This window comes from Chlorocebus sabaeus, chromosome 7, assembly GCF_047675955.1.
Source record: "Chlorocebus sabaeus isolate Y175 chromosome 7, mChlSab1.0.hap1, whole genome shotgun sequence".
In the NCBI taxonomy this organism is placed as follows: Eukaryota; Metazoa; Chordata; class Mammalia; order Primates; family Cercopithecidae; genus Chlorocebus; species Chlorocebus sabaeus.
Window position 1 is genome coordinate 128016716 of NC_132910.1, and position 22262 is coordinate 128038977.

General features: G+C 38.7%; 1 protein-coding gene across 3 annotated transcripts in view; it reads left to right on the forward strand.

The window, feature by feature from the left end:
* Positions 1 to 22262, forward strand: part of NEIL3 (nei like DNA glycosylase 3) — a 52994-nt gene that overhangs the window by 21819 nt on the left and 8913 nt on the right. For 2 of the 3 annotated variants that reach the window (XM_008000330.3, XM_008000333.3), the window contains exons 3-8: positions 4759 to 4893; positions 5182 to 5395; positions 7993 to 8067; positions 9694 to 9860; positions 19825 to 19994; positions 21753 to 22170. In XM_008000330.3, the coding sequence (XP_007998521.3) occupies positions 4759 to 4893; positions 5182 to 5395; positions 7993 to 8067; positions 9694 to 9860; positions 19825 to 19994; positions 21753 to 22170 (1179 nt within the window). The remainder of the gene's footprint in view (positions 1 to 4758; positions 4894 to 5181; positions 5396 to 7992; positions 8068 to 9693; positions 9861 to 19824; positions 19995 to 21752; positions 22171 to 22262) is intronic. The other variant, XM_008000331.3, reaches the window with a different exon arrangement.

Genomic DNA, 22262 nt, shown 5'->3' on the forward strand with positions numbered 1-22262 from the left:
CTGCCATACTGGACAATACAGCTCACAAATAAACGCTATGAGGAATGACAAAGGGAGCATTACTGCAGATCCTCAAGTTGTTATTTGAATAGAAATAGGACACTGTATATCACATAACAAATTTATGTCCGTGAATTCAACAACTGAAATAAATGGACAGATTCCTTGAAAGACACAGATTATCAAAACCTACTCTAGAAAAGTAAATAATATGAGGGTTTTTTTAAGTTTTAAATGAGTTGATAGTCTAAAACCTCTCAAGAAAGAAAACTCCAGGCATATTTAAGGAACATGCTCTGTTTTATCTTTTTCATCTTTTTTTTCTCTTTCTTAGGTTTGGATAATTTCTATTAATCTATATTCAAGTTAACTTATTCTTTCCTCTGCTCTGTGCAGTCTGCTGGTCTGCTTATTGAAGAAATGTCTTATCCCTGCTGTCATGTATTTTTGTTTCTCTGCTGAAATATCACACCTGTTCAAGTGCCTTTATACTAGATCCTTACATGTGTTAAATCATTAACATATTAATAACTAACGTACAATATAAAATTTGGTTAAGAATCAATATTTTAAGTTTAAAATTAATTTAACATTACTTTTAAATCACCTGTCTCATAGATCTGACATCTGGTGCATCTTTGGGTCTGGCTCTGTTAACTGCTTTATCTCTTGATATCTTTATCTCCTGATACTTTTTAATCTTTGTGTGTATATATGTGTCTTATAATTTTTTTTGAATCCTAGACATTGTCTATAGAAGACGAAAAGCTAAATCCCAGACACCATGTATAGACAAATAAGAGCTAAATAATATTTAAGCTCAGAAACAGTCATGCTTCTTCTATCAGTCATTAGTGTCAGGGATTGAGTGAGTCTAGTAAAGTAGTTGACCTTGGTTTGAGTTTTGCTTTGTTTGGGTTGTCTTCAGTGCACCAACAACTTCAAAACTCCAGCTGCTACTGCTACTTATGCCTTGTGTGTGGACTGGGTTGGCAGTGGATGGTTTCTCTGTTGCTGCTCGACTGTCAGCTTTCAGTACATCTTGCATATTCAAGTCACAGAGAAAGTCTCTCCACGTTCTTACCTCTCCACCATGTAGGCTGCTGTTGCTTGTGACTCAGTGGGAGGCTCATGATGGAGATAGTGGGGATTTTTACTTCTGGACTAGCCTGAGACTTGGGCAGGCCTTTGTGTATGTAGAACTCAGGTCCCAGTTTTCTTAGGGTTACTGTTGCTTGCCCTCCTATGGCAGCCAAGCTCTGCTTTGCATCTGTGGGTGTACTTGGGTCCGAGAGCTTCCTCCCTCTCTTTTAGTGGGAGCGGATTTCTCTTTGTATCATCACAGTATTTTGTGCCAAAGCCGATTTTCTGTTTCAACTCTAGGGACAGATGGCTTTTGCTTCTACCTCACCCTCAACAGGCCAGGGTACCCTTGCCTGGGCAAGGTTCCTGCTGCTCTCCTGTGGCAGACTGCTTATGGTTGTTATTCAGTATAAGACATATTGTTTGGGCAGAGGAAGTTTCCTGTTCCTCCCTCAAGGACAGATATGATCTTTGTTTCTACCTCTCCCTTGGCCCCAGAAGCTTAAAGACTTTTTTTTAAGACTTTGGCTTCATCTGAAAGAAGTGTCCAAGAAGCAGACAGAGTTTCATGAAGACATGGGTCATGCCAGCATGAGCAGCTCTTTCAGGTCTCTTGCCGTCACTCATATCTTTCACATGGGCCCACGAGTGTGTACTCTCCTTGTGTCTGGGGTTCCAGGGATTCTAAACTGTCACACCAGCCCACATTCGGTATCTAAAAGTTTGTTGAAAATTGTGCAGTTTTCTGCTTTCCCATTTGTATAGTAGCCTTCTCTTCCTCTTGTGCTCTGCCATAGGTGAAGCAATTTGTGTATTCTGACTTTACTTTCCATGGAGGGGCTTGTCACATTTTGGAATGTAGCTTACCTGGTTGCATTGCAATCCCATGTCTCTGATGGGCTTAAAAAAAGTATGATTTTGTAGATAATGTGATTTTTTTTTTTTTTATCCTTGTTGGAGTGGTAGCTATGTTCACTTTCAGCCTTCTGTATTCTAAGTAGAAGCAGAACTCTTTTTTTTTTTTTTTTTTTTTTTTTAGCTTTGTTAAAACTGTATCTTTTTACATTCTCTTTTTTCAAATTCCCAGCATAGGTTTTACAACTATTATAGTCTACATTTTACACTCCTTATTACCCTTAGGACACTTCTGACCACTTGAAAATTTTTATAGGCAATTGCCTTATTTGCAAAATGTAGTTGTCATTAATATGAAACTGTGACAGTACTGCTTTGTTTATGCTGTTTGTGCTTGCCTAAGGATGTTCAGATTATTCTGACAGTGATAGCTGGGAGAATACAGCTGATTCTTAAAATAGGATCAGGGCTTATTTACTAGTTTATTTAGGAAGCTGTTTCTAATGAGAGGAATTTTCTTACTATTAATTGAATTTTTACTTTGGGCACAATTTTCATATTAGAACTTGGTTGCAAGTGACAGAAGCCCAACTCAAGCAAGTTCAATAATTATTTATTATCTTTTGTTGACTTTGGTACGAAAAACTTTTTTAAAATTTAAAAAATCATATGGAGTATCTTACAAAACCTGAAGAGAATACAGACAGGCTTCAAGGAGAACTAGAGCAAGCAAAGACTAAAAGCTATTAGGATTCTCTTCATTTCTTCACTCTGTTCCTCACCAAAATCTTCTGTAGTCTTCCTCTCTGCATAGGGACCTTCCTTTGCTTTACTGGGGCTCACACTGGGAATCATTCCCACAGACAGCTCTCATATTAGATCTCTTAATGCTAACAGGATCTCCCTGGGTCCTGCATCTTTAAATTCATCAGAAAAACTGATGAATCCAGCTTGGATACTGATGGATCTAGCTTGGGACAGGTGTCCATTTCTGAATCAACTGTATCAAAGGCACAGGATCTGAGAAAACGACAGAGACCTGTTCAGGATAAGCGTAATGCCCACCCTTGGACCAGGCAACTGTGGTTGGCAGGTAGACTTCTGTTATGCGGAATGAATTGTCTCAGGTAACCTTTTACGTTGGTAGAAAGAGCTTGAAATAGAAATAAGGATCTGATAAAATTTTCCTGAACTAATTAATTATGAGGAATCTTGAAAAGCAAATGAAATCCTAAAAATGTCTTTTCTTTATGTAGTATGGGCCTATGTACTGGTTTTAAAACAAAAATCAGTATCAATCGTTGTCGCAGTAGAGATGTTGACTCTGCCTCAAATATTTTCATGATACTGATATATTTTTTGTAGTTTAAGATCAAAGGTACTTAGTAATAAACCCACGAGATGTGTTGGTTTATTGGTGCTCAATTATAATATCTAACTATTGAATAAAACAAAATAAATAAAAATAAAGTAAACATTTTATGCACTTTTTTCCTAAAAATGAATAGATTTATAAGACAGAGCCATACTTATTTGATCTAAGGTTCTTGCTGGGGCTACTCCTGCATTTGAATTGGGTCTTAACCTTTGAGATTTTTTATGTAGATGTGGTTTCATTATAGAAAGTGATTTAGAATCCACTTTATGAACCATGCAGCTGAAAAGATTTTAGATATGATGGCTTCTGGGCATGACAGTTGTACACCTTTCACTGGGGTTGCACCTCCGTAAGCTAAATTATGGAGTACTTACAGGCACACATTTTTCCTGTCAAGAACTATGGGGCATGCAAAATGCATTTATGATTGATAGCAGGGCACACAGAGTTTAAAACCCACATTTTTAAAGTTAGACTGGTTAACCTTGTACAATACTATAACATGGTGCTTTGCAATTAGAAGCACAGAGCAGTAACATTTGCTGCCAAAAGAGCCATATTTATTAACTCAACAAAGCTATACAGAGCAGGATTTGAAAGGTGGAGCACAGTATTTCATCTTGAGAATCATTTTTGATCTTCATCATCAGAGATCTTACAGAACTACTTTAAAAAAAAAAACTGGACATGCTAATCAATCCTATAAAATCTGAAAGGTTATGAATTTTTCACCACTGCATTGTGGCTTTCAACTTAACCATCAATGTTTATAAATCTCCTCTTCCCAATACATATAAAGGTAAAAGAAAATGAAAAGAATTGAAGACAATAGTATTTTGACTTGTTCTCTCTCTTTTTTTGATACATAAGATTTTGCAAAAATAAAAGTATTGTTTCACTTCTTAGTGCAAAACAAGGGGGGAAAGAGTGTCTTAAACCATAGATATTATTTTGCAATAGGTAAATATTTCCAGTCCACTGTGGTTAGAAATAAGGAATTTGAATATTAGTGGCTTTGTAGAATTTATGAAAACACAAACTATAGGCAACTTAAACTTAGCCTTATCTCATCCCAAACCTTTGAATCTGAGAAAATGCCAAGAGATGCTAGACTGTTCCGTGAATAAAAGATACTTCGTCTGACAAGAAAAGAGGAGCAGGGGTGTATTTTCTTGGGCTTAGTGTTGGTACCTTATTATTTCTCTGAGAAGTTATTTTACTTTTGACTTGAAAAACTGATTGTCATGTCTTCTATCTTTATAAGGATACAAAGTCATGAGAGAAAAATATATAATAATCTTACTACTGGTTTCTGGCCTTTAAAAGTGCCTACCCTGACTAACATTTGTTTACTTATAATCCAAAAAAATGATAGTACAGGGAAAAAGCTTGATAAATGATATACTTTCTGCCACTCAAAAATGGGTTTGATTTTGTTTCAGGATTCATTTCGGAATGAAAGGCTCCGTCATGATTAATCCACTTGAGTGTAAATATAAAAATGGAGCTTTTCCTGTTTTGGAAGTGCAGCTCACCAAAGATTTGATTTGTTTCTTTGACTCATCAGTTGAACTCAGGTAAAAAAATAAATAAATAAAAGTACTTAAGCTGCAGTACTGCAGAGCATGGTTTGGGATGTCACATGTATGACTAAAGAAACCAATAAAATAAATAGTTTGTAATTGATGAAACCTCATTTTAAAGAAGCCTTCAGATAATATAATTTGTCAGATCTTTGTTGTTTGCATATCTAACTCTTATACCCTGATTAACATAAAGTGCTTATAGCAAAGCTCATTTTAAATGACACTTTGTGAAATTATAACCAGACTTATGATTAATGTGTTTTGTATTCCTTTCTATAGAAACTCAATGGAAAGCCAACGGAGAGTAGGAATGATGAAAGAATTAGATGTATGTTCACCTGAATTTAGTTTCTTGAGAGCGGAAAATGAAGTTAAGAAACAGAAAGGCCGGATGCTAGGTGATGTGCTAATGGATCAGAACGTATTGCCTGGAGTAGGGAACATCATCAAAAATGAAGCTCTCTTTGACAGTGGTCTCCACCCAGCTGTTAAAGTAGGTTTTAAGTATTTTTTAAATTATCTCTTGAGTTTTCAGTACTGTGAAGGAACCAACGTGGAACCCGTAACTCTTCATTGCAGTAGCACAGTCTCCTCAAACTTCAGGTGTCCCGCTTCCCATGTCTACCCAGGTCAATTTCTTGGTGCAGCCGGCTCCGACCACTGCACGTACAGTAGCCTCGTGCACACCCTCCCTCTCCACATTTCACTCTCTCAGTCTTCCTTAACTTGCCCTGCTTTTTGTTCTCTCCATACCAGGTATCCCTTTCAAACATAACTTATTTACTTATTATCCTGATGGTTTAAAAGCTGTCTCCTTCTCCTAGAACAGAGTCTCAAAAGAAAACAAGGCTTTTGTTCACTGAAGTATCCCAACATCTAGAACATGGCCTGTGGTGTATGGTAGGCATTAGATATTAATATTTGTGGAAGATGTGAATGAGCTAACTCACAACTTATTTTTCTTTCTGGCATATTAAGTACATGCTCTGCACACATTCGTGTATTCCTGATTACAGCTGTTGGTGACAGTAGAAGCTGCTGTTGTAGTGTAAGGATAGCAGTGGAAGGCAGGCAGCAGGGTCCAGGGAATAAGTGATCAGTGAGGAAATGGAAACAAAATGCAGAGCCCTTGTTCACATAGGCCAGAGTGAAGGGAAAATATTGACCTGCTAGAGAGGATACCAGGACAAGACATGAGTTTGTTACTTTATTTTTTTCTTGTTCTGAGAAAAGAACAAGAAAAAAAAAGAAAGGCTGAGGCAGGACAATCACTTGAGCCCGGGAGGCAGACGTTGCAGTGAGCAGAGATCACGCCACTGCAGTCCAGCCTGGCAACAGAGTGAGACTCTGTCTCAAAAAAAAAAAAAAATTCTGAGGTTTAGCTATTGGCTTCTTAAAAGCACGTGTACAAAAATTACTAAAAAAGTACAGTTTAACCTTTCAAGGTGTGACTTAATACAGTATATAAGATATGGAAAGTAATAAATGCTTTGGATGTATGCAAGTTTTAAAGTTTAAGTGAACAACTTAGGAATATTTATAATACTTTCAGGATGACTATGTTGATTAGATTTTCACTTTTATAGTCACTGATAAATGATTTTCTTTGTACATGTGTGTGTCTGTTTATATGCAGCCTTCCCTCGGTATACACAGGGGATCAGTTCCGGTACTGCCTTTACCAAATCCATGCATACTCAAGTCCTGTAGTTGGCCCTAGGGAGACTGCTATACAAAAAGTCAGCCCTACGCTCATGCAGGCTTCACATCTCACAAATATTATGTTTTTCATCCATGTTTGACTGAAAAAAATCTACATCTAAGTGGACCTGCTCAGTTCAGACCTGTGTCGTTGAAGGGTCATATTCACACACAGACAACAAGCACGAGGCATCAGACAGTTGCTTTTGGGATTACCATTGACAGCACATGTGCCAAATAATAATTCGACAAGGGTAACACTGAGATTTATGCTAGGCTGTGTCAGAAAAAAGTTCTTCAGTAAGGTCTGTGTCTGAGCTCTTCCATGTGTTAATAAGTACTTTGATATTAATGCATGTAGATAAATGCATATCTTTTTTAAAGCTCAATTGTGACCTTGGTGGTCATCTACTCCTGTGCCTATTTTCCCTTCCCTTCTTTCTGTTTTATATTGTTCTTGGTAATTTTTTTTTTTCGAGTCCAGCAAGACCTTTCAAGGTGTCTGATAGACAATGCTGAGACTTTGAAAGTGTCTCATACAGGATAAATATTCAATAAATGCTTGAATTTATAATTAAAATTTATAAATAGGAATTGTATTTTTATCAGTAATATTATCAGTTCAAAATAAAATTACTGTTAATGATACTAAATAGATCCGTCAGAAATAGAGCTCTAGAAGATATGCATATACGATTGACTCTTGAACAACACAGGAACTGGGGTGCTAACCACCCCCCCATTGAAAATCTATATACAATTTTCAACTATTCAAAAACAGAACTACTAATAGTCTACTGTTGATCAGAAGCCTTACTGATAACACAGTTCACACATATTCTGTATGTTTTATTGTTACATATGTATTCTTACAATAAAGTAAGGTTGAGAAAAATTGTTATTAAGAATATTGTAAGAGCCAGGTGTGGTGGTCTGCGCCTGCAGTCGCAGCTTCTTGGGAGGCTGAGGCGGAAGGATGGCTGAATCCAGGGGTTTGAAGCTGCAGTGAGCTATGATGGTGCCACTGCACTCCAGCCTGGGCAATAGAGTGAGACCGTGTCTCTAAAAAAACAAAAGAATATCATAAGGATTATATTTACTATTCATTAAGTGGAAGTCGGTCATCATAAGATCTCCATCATCATCATCATTACATTGAATAGATTGAGGAGGAAGAGGAGGGGTCGGTCTTGCTGTCTCAGGGATGGCAGAGGCGGAAAAAAAATCTGCATATAAGTGGACCCTCGCAATTCAAACCCATGTTGTTCAAAAGTCAACTGTATTCAAAATCTATTTACAGTTCTCTTTCACAGAATTGGCAAAGCATATTATTTCTTACAGTAATGAGCAAGTCATGAAACTGGACTCCACTGTTTTTTCCACTTTAAGGTTTGTCAATTAACGGATGAACAGACCCATCACCTTGTGAAAATGATACGTGATTTCAGCATTCTCTTTTACAGGGTAAGAGCAAAATTTTTCAACTATGTAAAATGTCAAATGTCAGTGGTTTCCTTTTGGATTGCACCAAAAAATGTGAAAGCTGTATATAGCCATCTAGTGGAAAGAGCATGGAGGTGCATCAAGGGAGAGTGACATTATGTGGGTAGGATTAACATCTTGAAATTCTAGGTCATAGGTCAGTTCAAACTCGACTAACTATAATCATATTCAATTATCTTTATACCAAGCTGGGAGCAGCCATGTTAGCATTTTACAGACCCTTTTCTATGTTTGGATACATAAAATATAGAAAGCCTAGAAAGGGAAACCTACAGTAACACTTTCAGATAACCTTAGTTCCATCAGGCTTTGCCACTGACTGTAGACCTTGGTTCAGTCAAGTTTGCCACTTAACTATCTGTGTGGTTTAGATTATTTGGATAACTTTATCTAAGTTTAGTTTCTTCATCTGTAAAATGGGATAATAATGTCTCTGTCTACCACAGTTTTGAGAAGGAAGTACTTGCTGACTTGTAAATGTGGAAAGTTATATACTATATGCATATATAGAATTCAAGAAACACATTTTATCTTTTAAGCAAAGTATCACAAATACGTCTTTTCTTCACAGTCCATTTTCTGTATCCAAAATTTTCATTTTTACTATGTTCAGAAAGGCAGGTATTGTAGCATTCTTTGATAATTGGCCTAAAATGTGAATGAACCTCTTGGTCTGCAGATCTGTCTTGAGTAACCATGGCTATTTTTAAATTGCATTTGCTTATTTCTTCCTCCAGAAAAAGATGACCATACAAAACTGCCCATTTCCACCCAGATTAAATTGGGTCTTCCAATACTTTCCTTAAATTAATATACATTGTGTAATTTTCAGCTCATATATGGTAAGCTGTATTTCTGGGCTTTTAAACTTTCACACTGCTGATGGAAACCCAAGATATTTTCTTTGCAGGAGGCTTAAGTATTTGTGAGTGGAATGAAACTCACAAAGTATATCAAAATATCTTTTGAAGTAGAATTTATACCAAAATGGAATATATTCTCTGCTAGGATGGTATTTGAATGTTTATTTTCTTTCTTTTTTTTTTTTTTTTTTTTTAACTGAATCTCTAAGGTTAAAAAAGAAAAAAAAATGCCCTCTTTCAGGTTAACAAAGAAAATACTCTTACTGAATTTTGTCCCCTAGAAGTAAGTTTTTTGGTTGTTGAAACTGAGTGAGCAGTTTCAGTCTTCTAAAAATAACCAGATTTAAAGCTAATCTAGCCTTTTCCCTTTAACTATATACTTATGGTTAATTAAAAAAGCCTTAAAAGTGTAAAAGACATTTTTAAATATAGAACTTTTACATCTCATTTAGATAAGAGGATAAAGCTATGCAAAGAGCAATTTTGAATACTAATGTCATAAAATGACTTATTTCACACAAATTTTATTTGACAAATATTACCAAATCTTGTCAATACCTTTTTCTCTGATGAAAGAAAGGATTATATCGACATATGTACAAACGTATGTAAATTTTTAACAGATGGTTTTCAGAGATGACCTTTGAGACTGTGTCTTTGGCTCCTTGGCAGCACTGTTTTGTGGATAACAGAATTTTGGGTTTTTTGTTTTTTTTTTTTTTAGTGCCATAAAGCAGGACTTGCTGTCTCTAAACACTACAAAGTTTACAAGCGTTCTAATTGTGGTCAGTGCCGCTGCAGAATAACTGTGTGCCGCTTTGGGGACCATAACAGAATGACATATTTCTGTCCTCGCTGTCAGAAAGAAAATCCTCAACATGTTGACATACGGTAAGATACTGAATTTAGAGGGATACCATTTGCCCTAACCATCTAACTAAAAGGCTAATAATCAGAGAATATAACTGAATAACTGTCAGGCTATTCAGAAGAGAACATAAATTCAAAGTATTTTAGTCCTTGGAAGGAAATAGTAAATAACGTCACCAAAGAACCTGAAGGAGCCAAAGGTAATTTATGGACCAGTTCTGAATTTAGGTAGAAAATCTCTGGCTCAGGGAATAATATGTAGCCTTTACCTTTAACCTGGTTTGTAAAGTGAGTACCCGGAGATGTCAATAATTGGAAAAAAATGCAACTACCTTCAAAAGTCTCTGCTTTACTTAGAAATAATATTATAAAACACGAGCAAGAGATTTTTACAGCTTGTATGTCTTGTTGGTGAAATAATAAGACCACTTACTAAACTCATGTGTGGTGGTTCTGCCAGTTGCCGAGTATGTCTCTTCCAATGATGCCTTCCAGAACTGGAGAAATAACCGCAGGACAGCTTTGAGGACTTACTGTGAGAGGTATTTGAGCTAAAACTCCATCAATCACCTGACCTGACTGGTGGTGGATCACAGTGACATTTTTGTCTCCTGGAATTAGTGCCAGTTCAGAGCCAGTGTCCAATAATCCTAAAAGTCTGATTGTTTCCTTTTTCCCCAATGTGCAGTTACCTTGGTAACAGGCCATAGGACCTTTTGGGGAAATCTAAGAGAAAGATTATACAGTATAAAGCAGCTGCATAGCAGTATATGTGATTATAAGCCAGTAGTACCAACATGAAGCACATCAAATGCTGCACAGGTTCAGGGATATTAGAGGTTTACATGTGCAGGAGGGTTGGGAAGATCTCAAAGAAAGCGTCATTTGAATAGAACTCCTTGTTCCACTCTTTCCCCCCTTCTCCCTACTGTACTTGACTTTAAAAAAAGTATCATTTGAAATTTACTTTTAAAAATAGAATTTTGATTAAATGATAAAGCAAACAGTATTTAATTGGAAAAAAGGAGCATGGCCACAAACCTTGAATCATTAATAAACATGGCATGGTGGAGGGATGATCAGAATACTGGCCAACCCCAACAGAGGCTCCACGTTGTGGAATAGTAAAAGCTAGTTTTACAGGGAGGATGGGATCAAATGCTGGTGGTCATTAGTAGTTTGGGGAATGGTTAACGGTCTTTCCTAAATTAGCGCATTAAGGACTTTTAGCTGATTATAGCATAGTTAACGTGGAAAATGAAGAGACTGAAAACGCGTGTAAAGAAGCTGGTGCAGAGTAACAAGCAAACGATGGTTGCCAGCCTGGGGTCAAGACACTGGACATGGTACCCTAGTAAAACTTTTTAAAAGTCAACAAGGACTGTGGCAGATTTGATACGTAGGAAAATGCAAAAGTCTTCAGGACCAAATGATAAAAATGTACACATTGTGGGTCTGGGAAAATGGGCTGCAGCAGTGCAGATGCAGTGCGTGTTAGATATGGGAAAGAGCCGTGGAATATCCAGGAAGACGTGTCTTAGGGGCTGCGATCCAGGATGAGAGAGGCTGTCGGCACAGTGCTGTTGATTGAAGCATTCCAGCTTCTCAGTTCACTAAGAATGAAAAAGGAAATGAGCCAAGGTCTGAGCTTCAGCAAATACCTGTAACTACAGAGTGGGCAGGAAAGAAAAAGCAAAGGAAACAAAACCGTAGGATTGGACATAGGAAGAGACTCAAGGCACTACTCGGCTGTGGGAAACCCAGGAGGTGGGAGGGGCCATCATGTCTGTAGAGCTCGGGGACAGGGGAGGGAGCTGGCGCGCAAAGGAAGTCCCAGCTTATGTCTTCATAAATGTGTCTAGAGCTGCGTGCTTTCTCTTGGTGTCCTTGCATTTCATTTTCTGCATAACTCTTCTTGTTCTCCAATACTTTTCTCTAAACCACCCTACATCTTCTTCTACTCATCTGCTTCACCCCTTGTTACCATTATAGTCATCTGAAATAGATTTAGATAATTATATATATACATATATATAAAATACACACTTATGGTTTTTTTAATTTTTTATGAACATTCATACATTTTTTTATGAACAAGAACTTTCATAATTTTTTATGAACAGGAACTTTTTTTATAATATAGGTATACATTTATTTGACCAAATAACTAGATACTGCATTGAACACAATAGCTGGCAGATAGAAGACCTTCAATATATGTCTACTGAATAAATGATTAATGTTCTGTATTGGTTTTCTATGAATTGATATCTTTTGAGATTAAAAAAGTTATCAAATAATTATGTTATTTATCATATAAATACTTGTCAATGTCAAAGGTTCTTTTGAAACTAGATTTCAAAGACCCCACAATTCCCCAAAAGAGACCTATGAGTTAGGGAAGGCTGTGCTCAGAATGTTCTGGGCCTTGTAATCCCTCTTCCCTCCTCACCTGATTCTGTTTTCTACATTGGCCCTCACCTTGGAACTTTGTTTGATAAACCAACTGTACACTGTGAAATAAATGTTTACATATTTTAAAAAGCTTGAAAACCGGGATGATATGCCCTGTTCCTAGATTTTTCTGTGAATAAGTACATCCCATGTATTTTCTGGATGAGTATTTGAACCTTTTTTATGTTGACTAAATTTTCTCATTTTAATGTAAAGTCATTTTAAGTTAAGTTGAAGAAGTCTGAAAGGCCACTACCAATTATTTAAATCCTCCTGTTTCTTCCGTCGCTGAAAGCTTACTGAACTCCTCATGAAGTCCTCCCCCAATTTTCCAGTTTCCACTGATCATATCACACTTTAAATACTGATACTATTTATTGTTGGGTTTTGTTTGTTTGTTTGTTTTGAGTCGGAGTCTCAGAGTCTTGCTCTCGTCACCCAGGCTGGAGTACAGTGGCGCGATCTCGGCTCACTGCAGCCTCCGCCTCCCGGGTTCAAGTGATTCTCCTGCTTCAGCCTCCCTAGTAGCTGGGATTACAGGCACCCACCACATTGCCCAGCTAATTTTTGTATTTTTAGTAGAGACGGGATTTTGCCATGTTGGCCAAGCTGGTCTCAAATCCCTGAGCTCAAGTGATCCGCCTGCCTTGGCCTCCCAAAGTGCTGGTCCCTGTGAGCCACCATGCCCCGCCTATTGTTGGTTCTTAATTATTTGCTAGCTAATGTAATTTATGTATGTGAGTATTATTTCCTTTAAAGAAAATGGAGGAGGTAGTCTTTGCCTTTCATTAGGGACTTTAACTTTTTTTTAATTGTTATTTACTTTATTTATTAGGGCCTACTATATGCCAGGTACTGGCAATACACAGACAGAATAGAACACAGCCTCTCAAAGTGCTCAAGGGCTAATGTGAGAAGTAAATGGTAAATAGATAAAGCACCGTGATGGAATTGCTATAAAGGGACTTGTTTATCCTAATGGCAATGGAAGTATGGAGGAAGAAACACTTAAGTCTACCTAGGAAGGACAAGGAAGTCTTTCTGAAAGAGGCGGTCTTTGAGTTTAGTATAGAAAGAAATAGTAATTCATCAAAGACAAGAGGTAGGAAAAGGATTTTCTGAAAGACAAAACAGCACATGGGAAAGTATCCAGGGAAAACATCTGGAAAGCCGCCCACAGGGAGGATATTTTGTTCGTTCAGGAGCACATATTCAGGTCTCTAGAAACCATCTAGTTTGGAAATGTGGCGGTAGTTGGTTGCCAGTCAATGAGAATTTAGTGCTGTCTGCAAACCACTCTTTAAGCACGTGTAACCTGGCAGAAATATTTGAGGGCATGGAGCAGTTAGAGGGCACTTGAGAGACATAAGAAAACCTGTGATGGGTTAGTCTTGGTAGGATAGACTTGTTCAGGGGAAAATCTGATTGTGTAGTTGTCATGTTTAAAACATAATTTGAAGGTCTTGACTACACTGAAACCCACCTCAACGGCTCATAAACAAAAATGGCAATGTATGGGTCATGTAGCCAAAATGAATATTGGAGTAATTCACAGAATTAATAGAAAAGCCATAGGGACCAGAGCCTCGGAGGCTGGAACCCATGAAGGTGACCTTGGCTCTCCACAGACAGAACAGGTAGAGAAAAGGTGGGTCTAAGCTGCTTCCTGTGTAAGCCCCTTACCGCAAGCTTCGTGATAATAAATTATTTCTGGTTTCAGCAAAAGAACTATATTCTTGAGGGCTTCTGGGAAGTTTTGGTGCTCCAAGAAGAAGCATTCAAAGTAGACTGAATGAAATAGCAGTCATACATTGATTAAAATAGAAGCCGGACAGCAGCTTTTTATTCAAGCCTTTAAATGCCACTTTATTTTGTATTACTTCCTTTTTAGTTTTATTAACATATATATTGGTATTTTTTTTTAAAACAAATCTACTTTGTTTAGACAAAGAAAAATCAATTGCTTCCCATGCCAGGAACTTGTTTCCACTGAGAAATGCAGAGATACCTGAGAGCAGGGATCTCCAACCCCCAGGTCACAGACCAGTACTGTTATCAGTACATTAGCGCATGAGCTCTGCCTTGTGTCAGATCAGTGGGGGCCTTGGATTCTCATAGCACTAGGTGCCAAGCTCCTAAGCCTGCTGATCCCCCCCACACCCCACCCAAGCCCACCACGTCGATGGAAAGATTGTCTTCCATGAAACCAGTCCCTTGTGCCGAAAGAGTTGGGTACCACTGCCTTAGAGGCACTGCCATTCCCCACTTGTGTTTTATGCCCCTCCCCGTTTCCCACCCTCGGGTAGTCCGAGATGACAGCTGAATCTGATAGTATTCGCAATCACTGGGAATGCGTGGAGGGAGGCAGAAAGGTCCAATGGAGAGCCTTGCTGTTGCCTTAACTTTGATGATCAAAAGAAAAGGATCCCATTAAAGAGAGGTAGAAGAAACAGAGCTATAGGCTCAAAGATGGGAAGTGATAGAGAGAATTAAATTCAACTGAGTCAGCTGGCACAGTGACTCATGCCTGCAATTCCAACACTTTGGACAGCTGAGGCAGGAGGATTGCTTGAGGCCAGGAGTTCAAAACCAGCCTGGGCAACATAGCAAGACTCCATCTCTAAAAATAAAAATAAAATTAGCCGAGCATGATGGTGCATGCCTGTTGTCCCACCTACTTGGGAGGCTGAGGCAGGAGGATCACCTGAGCCCAGGAGTTTGAGATCACAGTGAGTTATAATCACTCCACTGCACTCCTGTCTTTAAAAAGATTAAAATTTTAAAACTTTAAAAATAATTCAACTGAGTTAGAGAGGGTGAGGTTTGAAGAAGGCTATTTTATTGGACCTCTGGGAAATAGGTGATTTTCAAGAAAGCAGTTGTAATCGATATGTAGGGGCAAAATTTGTTCATTAAGCCTATATTTATTGAATATTTATATTCCAGTGGGAGGAGATCTTTTTAAGAAAAACTTGGCCGGGTGTGGTGGCTCATGCCTGTAATCCTAACACTTTGGGAGGTCAAGGTGGGTGGATGACCTGAGGTAAGGAGTTCCAGACCAGCCTGGCCAACATAGCAAAACCCCATCTCTACTAAAAATACAAAAAATTAGCCAGGCGTGGTAGCATGTGCCAGTGATTCCAGCTACTTGGGAGGCTGAGGCAGTAGAATCATTTGAATATAGGAAGTAGAGGTTGTAGTGAGCCGAGATCACGCCACTGCACTCCAGCCTGGGCAATAGATTGAGACGCTCCAAAAAAAAAAAAAAAAAGGCCGGGTACAGTGGCTCATGCCTGTAATCCCAGCTCTTTGGGAGGCCAAGGCAGGCAGATCACAAGGTCAAGAGATGGAGACCATCCTGGCCAACATGGAAAACCCCATCTCTACTAAAAATACAAAAATTAGCTGGGCGTGGTGGTGGGCGCCTCTAGTCCCAGCTACTTGGGAGGCTGAGGCAGGAAAATCGCTTGAACTTGGGAGGGGGAGGTCACAGTGAGCTGAGATCGTGCCACCGCACTCCAGCCTGGTGACACAGCGAGACTCTGTCTCAAAAAAAAAAAAAGAAAAGAAAAGAAACTATCTCTACATACATGTATAAGACACAAGGCAATGATAAGTGGTGATTAGTGTTCTCGAGAGCATCAGCCACAGTAGCAGATAGTGATGGGAGAGGGTTCATTTTTGCTAGGGTGGCAGATAAGTCCCTGGGGAGGACATTATTGAAAAGATCTGATGATTTGTAGCAATCTGAGGGTGGGAGAGAAAATTCAAAGACGGTAACCCAGAAAAGCATGAAGCCTCTGAGTTGTTTAAGGAAGAGAAAGAGGGCGTGTATGACTGAACCAAGCAGAGGGAATGGGAGACAGAGGGAGCCTCTCTGCTTGGGAAGGACCAAGGAGCACGCAGAGTCAGCTGGGCCAAAGAAAGATTCTGAGTAGAATGGGGAACCTTTGGAGGGTTTTGAAAGGGCGTGAAATAACTGACTTACGTTTGAAAAGATTCATCGCTCTGGCAGCTGTTGCCAGTACTTTGAGCTGGGAAGCCACTGGGAGATTTTGAGCAGAAGGGCAGCATGAACTGACTTGGGTTTTCTGAGGACGATTTGGGCTGCTGTGTGGATTAGTGACTGTCGTGGAAGCAGAGTGAAGCAGCAGCATTGAGGACTCAACAGTAGTGCAGGCGGTACATGCTGGTGACAGGGAAGAGAGAGGAGGTGGTGCGGAAAAAAGGTTGAATTTAGGATAACTTTGGAAGTTGAGGTACGGTTAAAGCCAGAAACTTGTATAATTTAAGGGGCCTTATTTATGAAAAAATAAAAAATTATGACTACAATGTTAGGTCCTAATGTGAATATTTAGAATAAGAAATCACAACAAATTATATTTTTTAAACACTACAAACATCAGAAAAATGAGATATTATTAGTTCACTGCCTGACACAGCTGTGTAATTGTGTTCCTTCATGTTTTTGGCTGCAAACTCCTTGATTGTCTTTTCATATGACCACCAACAATATCATTACATCTTTTATTATGACTAGAGGAGAAAACTTTTAGCTTCACAATTGGCTGTTGATAGTGACACATCTCCAGCTTCCTCTGTCTTTTCTTTAAGCAGTACTTCTTCTCTGTAAGGAAACCCTGAGAGCAGTGCCTTTCAAACTTTAGGGTGTACCAGCATTTTCTGAAGGGCTTGTAAAAACACGGATTGCCGGGCCCCACCCCCAGAGCTGGGGATTCAGTGGGACCGGGGAGGGGCCTGAGAATCTGCATGTCTAACACATTCCCACATGATGCCCATGCTGCTGGCCTGAGGACTTGACTTGGAGAACCCCAGCCCTTTGATCTTCCTCAGGTCCCCCCCTCTGCCAGGTTGTTTCTGAGTTAGGGTGGGCGGTATTTGGGGCAGAGTGGCCTGGCAATCTGGATTACCGTGGCCTGTGGGCACGGAACGATGCCATATCTCTTGTTCAGGTCCTTCTCCTCAAGCTTCAGGGCAGAGTCCATCTGCTCCTTGAGGTCACCAGGGCAATATTGTCCCCGGGCACTGAGCAGATGTGAGGTGACGCTGGCAGCATCCAGGCACCAGGACGACTGCTGCCTGCAATCCTCTGAGACCCCAGCGTGTGGTTGAGTTACGGCTCCCATTCTCCATGCTGCCCACCCCAGTCCGCAAAGGACACATCAAGCCAAGGAAAATGAAACGTTTGCTTCATGTAAATTTGCATCTGCAACAGATCCCACAGGACTGGCTGATGGACTGGAAGTGGGGTGTGAGGAAAGGAAGTGTTAAAGATGACTTCTAGGTCTGGGCCTGAGGAACTGAGTGATGCTGATGCCATTTCCTGACGCGAGATGGAATAGTAGAATTGCAGATTGGTGGGTCATGAATTTTATGTGTATTCGTTTCCGCTGGCTGCCATCATAAATTATGACCTTGGTAGCTTAAAGCAACAGAAATGCATTCACTCAAACGTTGGATGCCAAAAGCTCAACATCAGTTTCATTGGACCAAAATTAAGGTGTGGGTAGGACTGTGCTGGCTCTAGAGGCACTGGGGGGAATCATATTCCTTTCCTCTTCTCACTTCCGGTGCTGCCGGCATTCTTTCACGTGTGGCTACATCACTGCAACCTCTGCCTCTGTGGTCTCCTTGCCTTCTCTTCAGTGTGTATCAAGTCTCCGCCTGCCTCTCTCTTATAAGGACACTTGTGATTGGGTTAAGGGGCCACCAGCTAATCCAAAATAACCTCTCTGTGTCAAGATCCTTAATTACATCTGCAAAACCCTCCTAACATTTATAGATTCCTGGAATTGTGCCCTATGTCTTTGGGAGGCCATTATTCATCCTACTACAACACATTAAGTTTGAGATTCTTCTTACACATCCAAGTGGAGATTGGGAAAAATTTATTATGAGTGATGAAGAAATGGAGCAGTAAGAAAAGGAAAGAATGTTTCCAAAGCCTCCATATGTAACAGTAAAATTCTCCTTATGATCAGGGAAACTTATAGGACAGAAGAAGATGAAAATAGGGAAAAGTTGGAGCCCATGGAAAATGTAAAAGTCATTTAAATTGTGTTTAATTATAGATAAATGCATCATGCTGCCTTTCAAAGTAAGTTAGTAGAGGACAGAGATTAGGTCAAGTAAACATTCTGTAGAAGATCTGATGTTCCATAGGGATAATAAATACTGAGTGGCATTAAAAGTCAAGGTAAGTAAAGATAAAAGAATCCTAATGAGATGTATCTTACTTTCAGATTTTCTTATTCTATTTATTATTTTACCAGACACGCCTGAATTTTAAAACTAGTGTAATTATATGTAAGGAACAAAATGTCACAGGAGGCAAGGTTACCTTTGAAAGTCAAAGAACTCATGTTCTGAAATGTAAGATACACAGCCTTTACCTGGAAGAGCTTTTTTCGGTATTAATGTTTGGGATCATGAAGGGAATCCATGATACTGCCAAGGTTGCTTAACCATGTGACATGCTCTATATCCAGACCTATAGCTAGCTGTGCATTAGAGAGTAGGACTATGTCACAGCCATATAAAGGCATTTTGTGTAGAAATACATGGTCAATGAAGGACTTCAGATGGAGAATCATGATTTATGTTTGTGGCCAAAAATCAGGGTTTTATTGTTTGCTTGCTAATCTAATAATTGGCTATCCACCATGACACAGTTTTACATGAAGGGAAATAACACAAAGAGATATGCTTTTTCATCATTATGAATTAATGAATTTACATAGTGCTCAGCAGATACTGTAGAGAAATTCTAGAGTTTCCTGAGTGTTCTGTGCACATGAAGTAAATATAAAACTTTCACATCTTTCAATCCTCTAATTTGTGCATAGGTGTGTTTTCCCATAATTTAATTGAATAAAGGTATTTTCATTTTGTTTGGGAAAAAATACCAGTTACTTAAAATATTATTTGAGAAATACTTCCTAATGTGATATCAAATATTTTTAGTTGGTTAAAAAAAACTACTCAATTATTTGACTCTAAATAACTTTTATTTGATGTTTCTCACTTTAACAACAATTAGTGGGGTCCAGGTGAAAACATTTTACTCTGGACAGGTGCGGTGGCTCACGCCTTAATCCCAGCAGTTTGAAAGGCTGAGGCAGGGAGATTATTTGAGGACAGGAGTTCAAGACCAGCCTAGGCAACATAGCATTCCATCTCTACTAAAAATTTAAAAATTAGCCAAGCATGCTAATGTGCACCTGTAGTCCTAGCTACTCAGGAGATTCAGGTACGAGGATTGTTTGAGTCCAGGAGTTCAAGGCTGCAGTGAACTGTAATGGTGCCACTGTACTGCAGCCTGGATGACAGAGCAAGACCCCATCTCTCCAAAAAAAAAAAAAACTCTTAAGATACAGTTCTAACTTCTAAGCAATAACAAAGAGATAGCATTGGGGTATTAATGGTTCTGTAATCATTTCTTAAATACCCAGACAAGAACAAGGCAATAATAACAATGTTAATGATTAATTTAAAAAAATTATTTATATAGCAGGCTACCGACTAGAAATACTATAATCAGTTGGACATCTAGCAGGATGGATCATGTTCTGGACTCTGTGGCTCGGAAGTCTGAAGAGCAGTGGACCTGTGTGGTGTGTACTTTAATCAATAAGCCCTCTTCTAAGGCATGTGATGCTTGCTTGACTTCAAGGCCTATTGGTAAGACTCAATTTTGATTTTGAGTTTGTTACATTTCTAAGAGGGTTAATTATACAAAGTCAAGAATATATCTTGCTCCATCTTGATATTCCATAAGTAAATAAAATTTCTTTCTCAAAAGTTTAAAGGGATTGCCAGTTTTTACATGTAAACCATGCTAATATTCTGTTGAGTAATTTTTTTTAACACAGAGGGAAAGCGTGTTTGTGCTATAACAGTATGTGCCTTTGTATCTCAAAAAAACGGAGATGATCACATCTGTTCTCTACTGTTTCTAATGAATTATTCAATAAAGCTTTGTTTTATGCAGATTTCAGCAACTTTTGAGTTTGTTATTCAGTGCAAGTGTTTCATAAATTGAAAGGGAGGGTTTCTGTAAGAATATCTTTGCAGGTGGAATAGAAAAGCGCTGAATTTTTTATCTTCTCTATCCCTTCTACCCTTGTTATTAAAATCTTTACCCAGACAATTGTACTGATTTCATTGAAATCTTTCAAAATAACTCTTTATAGCTCACGATTTCATGCGTTTAGAGCATGTAAAACCTCAGAGGAAACCTGTGATTAAGATCCATCTCATTGCTGTGGCTTCTATTGTGTTCTCAAAGTGTTATTTCTTTCTTCAATTAGAGATGAGAAAGTTCATTCCTGACTTATGCACCCCCGCATTGTGTCAACTGTCATATTGTGGTTTGTTCCCTGGGCCGGAAAGGCAGACATCACCCCTCGCGTAGCTTTGCTGTGCTGCATCTCCTATTTCTACCCCTCCTTCTTCAGTAACCTTCAACAGAGAGAGCCCAGGGAAAAACACAATCTTAGGTTGCCACATTGATTTCAACATTCTGAAATGAATTTATATGTCTCATTAACTATTTTCTTGTTAATGTTTCTGAGTCAGAAAGCCATCTTAATGAAAATATAGAATGTATTATAGTACATATTCCAGAATCCTAGGATACTCTGTTGAAACATTGTATTTAATAGATGTTAAGTCTGGCCGGTGCGGTGGCTTACGCTTGTAATCCCAGCACTTTGGGAGGCCGAGGCAGGCGGATCACAAGGTCAGGAGATCGAGACCATTCTGGCTACCACGTGAAACCCCATCTGTACTAAAAATACAAAAAATTAGCTGGGTATGGTGGCGGGCACCTGTAGTCCCAGCTACTTGGGAGGCTGAGGCAGGAGAATGGCAGGAACCCAGGAGGCAGAGCTTGCAGTGAGCCAAGATCATGCCACTGCACTCCAGCCTGGGCGACAGAAGAAGACTCCATTAAAAAAAAAAAAAAAGATATTAAGTCTTTGTAATTTATCTTTACTTGTTTTAAATAAGCCTTTCACTTTGTCTTGTCTTTCTTTGTCATTCCTGGTAGTCTAGAAACAGGTCTCTAACTGCTGACCTAATGCTTTATAGGATATCATCTCTTAATTACCACTTGTTAATACTTTGCCTAATATTAGCAAAACTGATAGCTGAATCACCTTTAAGTGCTTAAACATAATAAAAAGCAAATATAAATCTGTGTTAAACCCATGTCAGGGTTTCTGTAAGTCAAAATTTTGCATTTTACATAATATTTCATTTCCTAGCCAGAAGATGATTAATTCTGACTTGTCTGAGCTAACTTTGTGTTATTAGTTCTATATATTAGTTCACTGTAATAAAGTGAAGTAAATTTTTTAATCAAATAAAAAGATGTTTCACATAATCAGTATGTTATATTTATAGGACTATTGCAGAATTACTTATCTCTCCTTCTAGATTCAGTGCTCAAGAATGAAGAAAATTCTACTGTCTTTAGCCACTTAATGAAGTACCCGTGTAATACTTTTGGAAAACCTCATACAGAAGTCAAGATCAACAGAAAAACTGCATTTGGAACTACAACTCTTGTCTTGACTGATTTTAGCAATAAATCCAGTACTCTGGAAATAAAAAAACAAAACCAGACACTAGATAAGGAGTTTCAAAACTCTCCTCCTACTAATGTCTGTTTGAAGGATACACAGCACCCCTCCAAGAAGAGTACAAACAATATAACTCAACTCTCCAGCAAAGTAAACATATCGCCTACGATCAGTTCAGCGTCTAAATTATTCAGTCCAGCACATAAAAAACTGAAAACAGCCCACTGCTCATCACCAGATCTTAAAAGCTGCAACCCTGTATATTCTAGCAGGTACGACGCTTTTAACCTTGGTCTTTAAGATAATTGCTTTTTTTTTTTTTTTTAAGACGAGGTCTCTCTGTCTCCTAGGCTACAGTGCAGTG